The sequence below is a fragment of the Pongo pygmaeus genome, chromosome 12 (genome assembly GCF_028885625.2).
Source record: "Pongo pygmaeus isolate AG05252 chromosome 12, NHGRI_mPonPyg2-v2.0_pri, whole genome shotgun sequence".
Taxonomy (NCBI): Eukaryota; Metazoa; Chordata; class Mammalia; order Primates; family Hominidae; genus Pongo; species Pongo pygmaeus.
Genome location: NC_072385.2, coordinates 67,008,884 through 67,022,417, shown reverse-complemented (window position 1 = coordinate 67,022,417; position 13,534 = coordinate 67,008,884). Strand labels below are relative to the sequence as shown.

Sequence of the window (13,534 nt, the reverse complement as noted above, 5' to 3'; positions counted from 1 at the left end):
GAACTTGAGTTTTGTTACATTCAAGTTAGAGAGTAGGAAGGGAATTTTGTCACAAATAAACCCAAGAACAACATAGAGTGAATTTGGGAGAAACTTTGGGGGAAATTATAAATTGATGCTAAGAAAGAAAAGCAGAATAACACAGTAATTAAAAGCATAGGCTGTGCAATTGACTACTTAGAGTCAAATCCCAGCTCTATTTTACTTGCGAGTAAATTAGATTCTGAGTCTCAGTGTCCTCTGTAAAATAAAGGTAAGAGTACTTATCTTAGAGACTTGTTTTAAGGATTAAATAAGTAAATACTTAAAAGCACTGAGAATGCTGCCCGACATACAGTGAACATTATATAAATATCAGGTAAATAAAGTGAGCAAAATCTGGACTAGGCACACTACTGTTTTGGGATTTGTTGAACTAAGTGAGAAGGATGAATAATTGTTGAAATGGAGCGGCTAGTTTTGTGTTTATCTGAAGTCATCTGCTCCTACTCACAAATGCAGGTTGAGGGATTTTAGTCATCTCTAACTTTAATAACATTCATTCACACAAATATTTATTGGGCACAGAACTGGTAGCTGCATCATGACTGGGAATAGTATTCCTGTGTTTTTATTAGTAGTCTACTAAAATGTAATGATTTTGAATGTCATTTAACTCATATTTGATTAAGAATCACGTAATAAACAAAAGTAATTGGCGAAACACACATCCCAATTTGTTTCAAAGCTGACAATTGAAGGCATATTGTAGTGTGGTTAGAGGAAATAGTAGGCATTTGATTCTATGATCCTTAAAAGAGTTTTTTGTTTGTTTGTTTGTTTTTGTTTTTGTTTTTTTTTTTTACTGAGTCTCGCTCTGTCAACCAGGCTGGAGTGCAGTGGCGCGACCTCAGCTCACTGCAACCTCTGCCTCCTGGGTTCAAGTGATTTTTCTGCCTCAGCCTCCCAAGTAGCTGGGACTACAGGTGCGTGCCACCACGGCTGGCTAATTTTTTGTATTTTTAGTAGAGACAGGGTTTCACTGTGTTAGCCGGGATGGTCTTGATCTCCTGACCTCATGATCCACCTGCCTTGGACTCCTAAAGTGCTGGTATTACAGGTGTGGGCCACTGCACCTGGCCAAAAGTGCTCTTGTATATAATCTGCTATCATTCCTGTATTTATAAGCAATGCTACAAGCATTAATAAAGTGATGGGCATGTGAGTTTCCACTGAGTTTTCTGACTTACATCAAGATTGACTATTCCTTCCATTAGCAGAACTGAGTTGTAGAAATAAAACGTACACACACATACATTAAGATAATAGTTTTTTTCATATAACAAGTAATAATCATCATATATATTCATGATTAACTCACCAGGAGTCAGTGGGATTTCTTCACCTCTTATATAAAAGACAAAATCGTTTGGAAGTGAATTTTCCCAACTTGTATGTTACCACCAAGTTTCAAATTCCAGCTCTACTACTTACCAGCTGTGTGAACTTGAGAATTTCCTTTGTCCTTTCTGTGCTCAAGTTTCCTCATCTATCAAATGGGTCTAGCGGCTGTTAACTACCTCAGAAGGCTTTTGTGAGGAGTCATACAAGTGAAGCATTTGGAACAGCGCCTGGCACATTCTCACTTCCTGATATATGTTACAATTACTACTTCTTCCACTCTTGTTAATACTGCTAAGCTACTATTAATAAAGTTCCTTTAGCTGGATGCTGGAAGGAGAACATGGGTCAAGGTTCTGATGAACTAACTTTCCCTGACAACCCCCTCCCCTCCCCTTCTGCCTGCCTCCCAGGCAGAAGCAGTGGATATTCAGGTAGGAGTGGAGGAGCAGGGAAATGGCAACTCTTTCCTCTCTGTTCACCATGATTAATAACATGGTTCATGCTCCCTTATAATATATTTTGTGTTAAAAAAGGGAATGGAGAAATGAGAAACAAATGGCAGTGGGAGTGTAGCCAAGTGGAGAAACTCAGGGCAGGACAGACCTGGCACCAGCACTAAGTAGCTGTGAGCTGTTGGCGTGTTTTTGACCTGGCCAACCCTCAGCTTCTTCGTCTGTGAAAAGGAGCTAAGCACAGCCCTTACTCAGGGGGTTCACCAAGAGTACATGAAATAATGCCTGTAATGCATTTGTTGTACTGACAAATAATGAGTTTGAATGAGCTATTGTTTAAAATGATTCAAAAATGACACTTCACAGTGAAGCATGAGTTTTCTCCCTTATTTACTCCCATGGGCCTCCTGTCCTGTTTTTGTTTTGTTTTTTGTTTTTTGAGATGTCTGTTGCACAGGCTGGAGTGCAGTGGTGTGATCTTGGGTCATTGCAACCTCCACCTCCTGGGTTCAAGTGATTCTTCTGCCTCAGCCTGCTGAGTAGATGGGATTACAGGTTCCTGACATCACGCCCAGCTAATTTTTGTACTTTTAGTAGAGATGGGATTTCCTCATGTCAGGCGAGTCCTGACCTCAAGTGATCCACCCACTTTGGCCTCCCAAAGTGCTGGGATTATAGGTGTGAGCCACTGCTCCCAGCCCTGTTTTTCTTAATGGCCATTATTGTATTTCCTCTTATAAGCATGGTCTTCTACTGAGAGAATCAATATTCAGAGGATTCATTAATAGCTGTTCAACATAATTTTAGCATCCTTCACGAATGTTAATCCATTTAGGAAGAGGATATAAGTAATCACTAATTTGGAGTCTAAACTGTATGTCTGAAATGTATATACTTTAAAATATTTCTGTAACATATGTGTAGCTAATGAAGAATATATCTAAAACATTGTTATTTTATAAATTTGTAAGCAACTTTAAAAAAAATTCCAAATACAAAGGCCTATGCAGTTTCTTAGTATAAGTATCTGACTTCTTTATTTAGTGTTTTCATTTTCTATTTAATTGATATTTAGGAGAAATTAAAAGATCAGATAAGTGAGGCAGGGAGGGCATTTTATTTTATTTTATTTTATTATTTTTTATTTTTTATTTTTTTTTTGAGACAGTCTCGCTCAGTCACCCAGGCTGGAGTGCAGTGGCGCAATCTCGGCTCACTGCAAGCTCTGCCTCCCGGGTTCACGCCATTCTTCTGCCTCAGCCACCCGAGTAGCTGGGACTACAGGCGCCCACCACCATGCCCGGCTAATTTTTTGTATTTTTAGTAGAGACGAGGTTTCACCATGTTAGCCAGGATGGTCTCGATCTCCTGACCTCGTGATTCTCCCGTCGCGGCCTCCCAAAGTGCTGGGATTACAGGCGTGAGCCACCGCACAGGCAGGGCATTTTAGTATTGGCCTCTCGTAATTGGCTATAAAACAATGTCTTTACTACTGTGTGTTATAAATATAGTCTCATTAGTACAAAAAACAAAGATTGTTATGAAACATTATCCAACGTTCTACTTTTCCTTCCACACCTATGTCATTTTCATGTGCTAAGGTTACATTTATAGATTCCTACCTGACACCTCCACTGGCAACTTCTTTTAACTGCTGTTGGATATACAGAAATCAGAGAGATTGTCTGCAGAATGACTCTGCTGGGCCCCAGAAAAAACAAACTTTAAACAAAAAATGGAGCCCATTTAGTCTGAGCAACTAGGCAAGCTAGAAGTGTTAGTAGAGAATTAAGAAAGCGGATGGAAATCTTATGACTCTACTGATGATGCTCCAAACATTTCTGGCTTCTTAGCCAGTCCCAACACCACCCTTCCTTCTTTTGATTCCAGCATGTGCGAGGATGCAGGACTCAACTACTATGCATTCAGGCTATGTTCTGCGACTGCACGGTGCACTGCTTTTGTAATGCAAATAGGAGGCACAAAGTGTCTCTTTGATAATGTGCAGTCAGAAGACAAAAAAGCATTCACTGAAACAGTAAAACTAATTCATAAAGCTGAAAGACAATAGGGAAGCATTATGGATTTTTTTAAAGGAAAAAAGTATCCTAGATCAATGTAATTGTCACAGTGTAAGCTATTCACAGTCAATGCAGAAGGGGAAAATGGCTGCAAGTTTATATAAAGTGGGAGAAGTTTTTATAGGCAAAAAACCATTATGTTAAACAAATATAAATATATTTGGTTAACAAGTTTCTGCTTAGTCTCTTAGAGGTCAAATATATAGCTGGTTATTTTCATTTAGATCCACAGTATTCCCTTAGTGACAAAAACTCAGTAGAAGTTTTAAAAGAGCACAGAGATCTAATAGTTAAAAACCATATGGTAGATTTTTTTTTTTTCTTTAAAGGGAGTATCTCCCCATCACATACCAGAGTTTAGCTCAAGGTCAACTTATATTAATGCATTAAACTTAGCTGTAGAGGAGGCAAAGGGCTGGAGGAAAAAGGATAAAAAGTTCTGAAATTGTTCTTCCAACATATTCAGCCAAGCAACAGAACATTGCCTTGATAAGGCTTATATTGGACAGTTGCCATAATTCCTCCTGTTAGATCAGCTCCTCTGGTACCTATTCCCATACCTTTTAAAGTGTAGCATGTAACATTTTGCTTGAAAATTGCTTCTACCTCTATTGCTTTGTTATAGCCGTTTTGCAGTTTTGGTATAGAGACAGTTCTGTGTCACAAGAAATTACTAATCTGAGGCTTGAGAAGGGGCAGTGTAGCCTCCATTATCTCACCAGCAAGCTCTGTACAGGATTATTTTCTAATTTTGTGCTGCCATTACAATGTGCTATTAGAGTGGCCAAGGTGGTGAAGGAGGGGATGTTATTGAAACTTGGTTACCAGGGTAGATAAGATAAACTTCATCACTTTCTTGGCATCCACATTTGTAGCCAAGGGTGGAAATTTTGATGAAAGAAGTACATTTGGTCAAAGATATTAAGATGTAAAGCTGGATATTTTCTAACTGCATTCTACAGAGTCTGTCTCTTCCCCATTGATGCTCATCTGAAATAGTCTGCTTGATTGTTTCAATAAACACACTTTCTCTCAATGTATTGTAAACTTGTAAATACCAGATAACCAACTTAAAATCCCCCTCCCGTCCCAGTCTCAAGAAATAACACTGGAATTGTGCAGACATAACTTTCTTGAGAAAGTCGCCATTTTCTGTCACTTTCTATTCTTTGTGGCTGGTAAAATGACAGCTCAGACTTAACTTTTACATAAGCTATTTTTAGATTTTTCTCAGACATCCTTTAACTATTTCTTTTATACAGGATTCTACCCTAAGGATCATTTTATTTTTTGATGGGGTCATTAAGCAATCACTCTATACTGGTTCATTATTGGAAGTCACTGCAAGATCCAGAAATACATGAAGAGTGGCAAGCGGTTTATATTTCAGCAAGAGATTTATGCTAGAAAGGAGAAGTCAAGGTGTTGACGATTGAAATAAGGATGATCATTTCATGAGTTATTCCCTTTCGCTGGGGTTCCACTGCCCACAAGCCACTTAGTTTCCCTTTGAGGTCAGCATCTCTTCTCTCTGCAGCCAAACCAGCCTAATACATGTGTGCAGGTTTAATGCTGGAAGGGAGGGGCCAGCTTTACCCATACATAATCACTGTTTTATGGCTTTCACTCATTCCTGAGGTGTTAATGCAGATCAAATGGGAAACACTCGAGAAAGAACCCTTGCAGCTACTGCATTGCCTAGCTCTCCCCTCTCAATCGTTAATTCTTATTGTAAGATCTAAAGGTAATTTTGTTTGCTCTCTTAATGTGTTGCAGTTCTCCCAGTGGCCCTTGCATATCCTTTCTCAAATTCCCATCTTGATCAATTGTTTGCAAATAATTAAGCTTTTAAGAGATAATAGTATGAGGCTAATGTACACAACAAAGGCGAGGTCTCCCTCACTGTCTATGGGACTGTGGTCAAATTTGCTTTGATATCCCGAAGTGATTAGGTTGATTGGTATATCTGGGAAGTGCCATCCATCTTTCCTTCACAAGAGCCTACTGATCTTTCTTAAACTGTGTCCTTGAGATGCAATAACAGCAAAGGTGTTTGGGAGGATGGCAAGGAGTGACATAGGTCTTTAGTTGCAAAGGTTTGGAATGAATTTCCCATTTTCTCCCTAAAAACGGCACTTCTCGGAGGTTACTCTTTATCTCTTTTGTAAAATGACGTCTGCCTTTGCCCATTGCATGGCGTCACTAGCCCTGTGGGCAGAAGGCAACAGGGCTTTGAATGTTTTTTTTCAGCAGCCGTGCCTGTGGCATGCTGGGTTTTTGTCAAGTCATTTTTTTTTGTAAGTCTACAAAAGAATAACTCATATTGTCCACAAAAAGCTTATTTAGTAAAGATGCATAGGATTTAAGATATTGAAACATATTGGGTTTCAGTTTAAAAGCCTATTTCTTTGTGAATTTTTGGCTGGCTAAGGATTAGCTACATGAAGTCATGGCTTTCATGTGATTCTAGCAATTATAGGCTTTTTTCAGGGAATTGAAAGTTTGTGGGACACTAAGGCCAAGAACTATGAGAAAAAGAAATACATTCAGTTGACCTACCATAGACAAGGGTTTAGGAATGTTGTTGATACCTTTTTCTCCTCTTAACAATGGCCAGATTATTGTGACATTTAATTTGTCCAGGCTTATTCATTTGTATTAAAATATATATATATATATATATATCCCGAACAACTGAAAATTTCTTAATGGAGACAGAGTGCTGAGCCTCCATAGCTTGAGGCTGCCTAGCAATTATGCTGCACGAAATTAGACACAGTTTGTTCCAATTACTTAAAATCAGATCACATGAAAAGTGACAGAGGAAAAGAAGGGTAGAACTTTCTAATTTTTTGATATTTAAATTATGAAATCAGAAACTGCATGATGTGAAGAAACAACCGAAATTTGCACTGAAATTTTGAGAGCCATATTACTACCCTTTGAAGCTCCAGTAATCCAGGTGGTGGTAATGATTCAAAGAGAATTTTTCTGACACCACTTGCATAAATAAAATGTGAATTCCATTTGCTTTGTAAGAATGTTTGTAAAACTTACTCACAAACAGGCATGCAAAAGTACTCTTGAAAATACAGGAAAATAAATTACTGTGACAATTTTCAATTTTCAAAGTAACTAAAGATAAATGGCATAAATAATAATTTTTATCCAGTTCTGGTCATAATATTAAGACATAACTAATAAGACAGGGCAAAAGGTTTTGCCATCTGACTATACTAAAGAAGGACTGTTGACATATTTATTAATTCTATTAAAAATCACTGCAAGTGATTTCTGTAAGACCTGGACAACTGTCAGCAAATAATTTTACAGGAAATGTTATAGATTGGAAGTTGCTTGTGTACTTCAGTGTACAACTTTATATGGCACATAGTGCCAGTAGTGGGATGCTAATATTTGCATATTTCAAAATTGAGCTTGTCTTCTGGCACTGCAATACTGTAAGAACTGCTAGCCTGGGTAATCTTTAACCTCAATGGATCTTAGAACTCTGGATGACAAAATTGAGGATAAGAAAAGTTGTCTGTTGTTCAAAGTCCCATAGTTAATGAGTGGCAGCATCATTTATACAATCTAATAGAGTCATCTATATTATGTACAATTCTTCAACTAGTATAGACATAGACCTACTGTATATCAAGCTATGATTCAGCATTCTATCCATGGGATAAGAAATTCATTTGGTTTGTATTGTGTGCCAAACCTTTATACAGTGGGAGTTATGTTTTAAACCTTAGGGTAATGGATTGCTTTGAGCTCAGTAGCCAGTCATGAGACTTTGGCTGCAATGGCTGGCATTCTGTTGAGTAGTCACTTATGATCTTAGCCTATTAGCAGGTTTATATACCTTTATTTGAAGAAAGTGGGTCGACATCACTTTTGTGAATGAAACAAAGAAAGTAGTGTCATGGATCTTAAATTGGATTGTTTCTGCTTTATTATACAATTTGATGTTGCATCTGAGTGGAGAGTGTCTGTCATGGCATGGTACAGCCATTCCTTTGTTCCACAAATATTTAGTGATTTTCTGTTATGTCCCAGTCTGGGCTTTGAGGATAGACAGAAAGCAAGGCAAGGGGTTTAGTAGCATTGGTAGATGAGTGGGAAAAGACACACCAACAAGGAAATAAACAATTAAAGCAGGCGCTTCTTAGAGCGATGCTTGCTATTAGAGAAATAAGAAAAAGATGAATGTGAGCATGATAAGGCAGGGTGCTGGGAGGTGGGGAGGGTAAAGCTGAACATTTGAGCTGAGAGCTAAAAGTGACATTGGAGTAAGAATCTGAGTGATGGGAAAAGCTGGTGGTGTTAGGAAAACAGAAAGAAGGATGGTGTGGCTGGGTATAGGGGTAGGAAGTAGGTGAGAAGAAGGTGTCAAAATCTGAGAGGTGGGCAGGGCTGGATGGTGGCAGGCCTTGCAGGCCGTGGTAACCAGTCTGAAGGTTACTTCACAGGGGACATGAATGGGGATCATGAAAGGCATCTGCTACATCCTTTGGTCATGGTGAGGCTTAGGCCCTAGAAGGGAAGCAGGAAATATCACTGACTTATGTCTGCCTCTGGCCATCTCTTCCCCTGGCCAGTTTCCTCACCTGTAAAACAGAAGGAATGATAGATTCCATTTATGTCACTCAAAGGGATGTAATGGGGATTAATTACCATCTTGTCTGTAATATACTTGGAGCTCTTTAGAGAAAGGCACTATATTCCATGAAAGCAAAGCCTTATTCTAATTGTGTATTTATTGATTAAGTGACAATCATAAGACAATGCTTATGGGAAAAATTGTGATCTGTCTGCTGTTCACAAACAAATCCCCTGTGTATAGATATAGAGCATACTTAAACTTACATGTAAGAGTACTGAAGTGCTCACTAACAAGCCTTTTTAGCATCTAATCAGACATTATTAATTAAATTAAAAGCTGTGTTAATTAGCATTCAATAGACCAGAATTTAGTTTCCATGGCACAGATAGTTAAATTAAGGGTTGGGGGGTGCACTTTTCCATTCATAATAGAATAGAGGGTTGACTCTCAGAAGAATTTTATCTTGGGATAATTTATTGAGATGTGGTGTTTCAAGCAAGCTAATGTCTCTATAGATGGAAACCATATCCTCAGCTCCTCCCCTAAGCTTTAGAAATATGTATTTCAAATTTAGATGTATTTGATTAGTGAACAGAAAGCATTTGTGCCAAAACTAATTTCAGTAGAATTCCAAACGTTCTTACAGGAAGGTATGAATTTCACTTTATTATCTAATCCTGTAATACTTTTATCTACTCTGACTCTTAAGGAACATAGCTGGGCTTGTTCTTAGCATGCAAAATATGCTGGTCTTTGACCTTATATTGGCCTGTGTTCAGAATCTCAGCATGTGTTGACATTCAGATTTGGAAATCAACATTGGTGAATTTTGTTTTTTTTGCTGAAGACCGAAAATGAATAGTGTGTGTGTGTGTGTTTGTGTGTGTGTTTAATAGCACCCACTTTAGATTTGATATTTGCATCTGGCAATATGGTGTTTTAGAGGGAGAATGTCGCTATGGGGACCTCAGCTGAGACTGTTGGTCCAAATGGGTCAGCTTTAGAAATTTATGGTTCAATGAATATATTAAGTTAGGGCAGTTTACTTTTAGATGGTAACAAATGGCTTGTCCTTATTTTAATCCTATAAAATACAGTGAAGATCATACTAAACTTGCTGTGTTTGCAACAAATAAAGCTGTTAAAGGATAAACTCAGTATCAAGGTTCTGCAAGTATCCTAAGTAGCTATTTATACACTTCACTAATCTTTGTAATTGGCTTGTCTTTTACTGCCATTAATTAGATGATGTAGTATTCCATTAATAAGAGTGACACACCTCAGCATTTTTACCTTTAATTATAGACTTCATGAGACACTTAGGCTATTGACAAAATGGCCTAAATATTGCCTGATGCACGCATATCTTTTTTATTCTCTTTCAGCACCCTTACCCTTCTGAAGAACAGAAAAAGCAGTTGGCGCAAGACACGGGACTCACCATCCTTCAAGTGAACAATTGGTAAGTAATTTGGCTTTGTGTTTACACACAATCTGTTTCCCCCTCTGGCAACCTGCAGCTCATGTTTTGCATTAAGAAGACACACCCAGTTGCCACTGCTCTCCCTGGTGGCTTGTTGATTCAAAAGTGAAAACAAACTGTTGACTGATATGTGAGAACATTTGCTAGTATGGGAAATAAAACATTCTATTGCCTTCTACCTCATTTATAAGTTGACAATTTTATGCATAGTATAAGTATGTGTGTAATTCACATTCACTATGGCTCTGTCAATGTATCTCTCTCTATGGCTTTTTTTCCCCCCTTCAGGGTAATCAATAGAATAGTATCATCCTATTTTCTACAAAACAAGAAAATCCACCATCCCATATCAGTCAGGTTTAAATTCATTGAATAACTAAATTCAGTTAGACTTTGTTAGGGCTATGCATTCAAGGATAGTCTCTCCTTTGCTCTTATCTCCCGAATACTGAAAGGAAGAAATTATCTGTTTCTCTTTGAGGCTATTCTAAACCTGAGGCATCTCAGGGCTGTGCAATACTGTTTCTAAATAAAGTGTAAATTCCTCATTTGGGGTGAAGCTGAGATTATGTACCAAGTACCAGCCAACAATATTGTGACTCAATGTATAGCAGTGTGGCAATGAGGCTTTGAGAAAGTATGATTTATTACCCTTTGTGAATGTGCTGAAAGCCAGGTTTCATATAATCACCCAGGGCTAGTGTCATATTTGAAGGGTATCGAAATCCAATATCCTCTAAAAGTAAGTGTATCTAATTAATTGTCCTAATATTTTTAGATTAGTGTTTATGATGGGGAAACCTTATCCTCTTTGAAGTAAAATCCAGAAAAGGCCCAAAGCCTGGTCTGGGGAAGGGGAGAACTAGGAATGCCAGTTTGCAGACAGAAGTATTTCTTTCTGTTCAGTAAGTGTCAAAGATTAATATTACAGAATCTCTGATTACATGGCCTAATCCATTTTGGTGAATAAATTTGTTCTTGACGTCTATTGCACCTACATTAACAGACCCTTCTCTGTTAAAGAGCCTGGGAGCCTTTGGGAGAGATTTCAGATATATTAAACCCCATTACAGAAAATGTAATTTCTGTCAATATAATCCCATGTATTCTTCAATTTAGTATTTTAGAGATAACAAGCTACTTACAATATATTTGCCTTTGGAGGATTAATTTACAAAGTGCACTATCTGCAAGACACAGACAGACTCACATAAGAATTGCTTGTAAGGGTTATCAATTTCTATGACCTTACTGCAGCCTTGAGAGATCAATTTTTGCAGCCGTTTTCATCAGTGGATGGTAAACCAAGCAAAGGCATACTACATCTAAATGTGTTACTAGGAGTTGTGTGGCTGCTGAGGTTTTTTGTTTGCCTATTTCTACCTGCTACTGTGTCTTAATTTTCAAGGCTGTTAATACTACATATTGGAACTTTCAAATAGTCCTGGATGATATTATAGAAGAGAACATCAATTTTGCATGCACGTCTAAATTCATATATCTGTATTTTAAAACTTAAAGCTGATGTTGAGACAGTTTTAATACAATGGAGGCTGCACAAATGTCCGCATTTCCCTGGGAAGTGTTCCTGTTTGCGGGCAAAGGAGTGGCAGGACAAGCTCTCTAGTTAAGAAACGAAAAGCGCTGTCATTCAGGGAATCTAGCCTGTGAGCCATCTCTCTTCCTCTGCAGGGTTGCTAGCAAACTCCACTCATAAACACAGTTACCAGAGAACAAATCCCAATACAAGTTGCTTACTATGGGTGGACGGCCTTATTATGGGATATTTCCTGTGAATGCAGGAAGAGGAAGGCATTCTTGTGACTTCAAGCAATATATATATACACACAGTTTTCTAAATTCTATGCACAATCTCTGCCGGAGAGCAATCTTCCTAATCAGTCCATGATCACAATTCGACTTTCTCAGTTTTGTAACCAGAAGGGAGAGAAAGAATGTTTAAAAAGTTTTAATTCACACTCTAAAATAATTTTAAAGTATATGCAGACTTTACCCTAAACTTCACACTGCTATTCAATTCTGCACAGGTAAATAACTTAAAAATAGCTTTTACTTAGTTATTTGGGACAGAAACACAGTTCTGTGCTTAACTGACACTTTGTGCAGTGTGTGGGTTCTCTCTACTTGTGTATATATGGAGTTAGAAGTGGCTTTTGACATTTAACAGCGTTGTTTGCTGTAGAAAATGTCCCTCAAGTAACTAAAAGTTGTAAGAGAGATTGTTTTTCTTCCATTTGACAAATAATGACAATAGCATGTTTGATTTGAATTTTTAATGGTTTATTAATTTTTATAGATACCTCTTCCTGTTTTGTTTTGTTTTGTTTTGATACTGAGTCCTGCTCTGTTGTCCGGGCTGTAGTGCAGTGGTGTGAACATGGCTCACTGCAACCTCCAACTCCTAGCTCAAGTAATCCTCCTGACTCAGCCTCCCCGGTAGTTGGGAATACAGGCATATGCCACCATGCCCAGTTAATATTTGTTTTTCTTTTGTGGAGGCAGGGGTTTTGCTATGTTGCCCAGGCTGGTCTCTAACTCCAGGGCTCAAGAGATCCACCACTTCAGCCTCCCAAAGTGCTGGGATTACAGGCGTGAGCTACTGCACCCAGCTTATAAACATTTTTTATAAAAAATGTTTTTTATCTTATCTATACTGAGCATCGGTACAAGTTATTTCCTACTAAAAATAATAATTTTGAAAATGGCATCATTAGTATTTCTGTGTTTCCCTTTCATTTATTTATCCACAACTTTTAAACATCTGTGTCTTCCTTCTTGGATTTCTTAAAACTTGTTAATACACAGGTACATTTTTGTATGAACTATGAGTCACAGTTGAAATGCAATTCAATAAAACGCTGAAGGGCAGGTTGAGTGTAGATCAGTCATAATTATTAGCAGCGACATAATGTGTCAAAATATATAATATGTAAGTGGAAAATATAAATTCATGTCTAGTTGTTAGAGTGTCATAGAAACCCTGGCTGATGCAGTTTTAAGTTAGGCTTTGACTGAAAAATAGACAAGAAGTTTGCTACATTTTAATGGTTCTTTCACTTCATCACTGAACTAATTTTACATTTCTCGGATTGACAGTGATATATACTACCTGCCTCAGGTGGCTAAGGCTAAAGTACATGGGATTTGAGGGGAGAAAGGCAAAAGAGAGAACTTAAAAGTAAAACAATAAGACTGATTTGATTAATTAAGAGAAAATCTGGAAAAAGGAAAATCTCGTTATAACTCTTATTTTGGTCCAATTGTCTGAATAAAAATGGAGAGAAAGAATCTTAAAATGGTTGGCATCAGTACTTACAGCATGTAGGCCCTAGGATGGAATGTGAAATTTATTAGATGTGACATTGTGGGCCAAGTCTATGCCAATAAATGTTTTGAGAATTGAGGCAATTATGTAAATAATTTGAGTAAAATATTTTTACATAAATTATCTAAGTATTTAATGTGACTGCATATTTTTAAAAAATCAACCTCCATAACTAGTTGT

At 37.7% G+C, this 13,534-nt stretch overlaps 1 protein-coding gene across 7 annotated transcripts in view; it reads left to right on the top strand.

Moving 5' to 3' along the window:
* MEIS1 (Meis homeobox 1) overlaps positions 1–13,534 on the top strand; it is a 137,705-nt gene that overhangs the window by 103,084 nt on the left and 21,087 nt on the right. For all 7 annotated transcript variants that reach the window (XM_063648651.1, XM_054475606.2, XM_054475607.2 and 4 more), the window contains exon 9: positions 9,911–9,987. In XM_063648651.1, the coding sequence (XP_063504721.1) occupies positions 9,911–9,987 (77 nt within the window). The remainder of the gene's footprint in view (positions 1–9,910; positions 9,988–13,534) is intronic.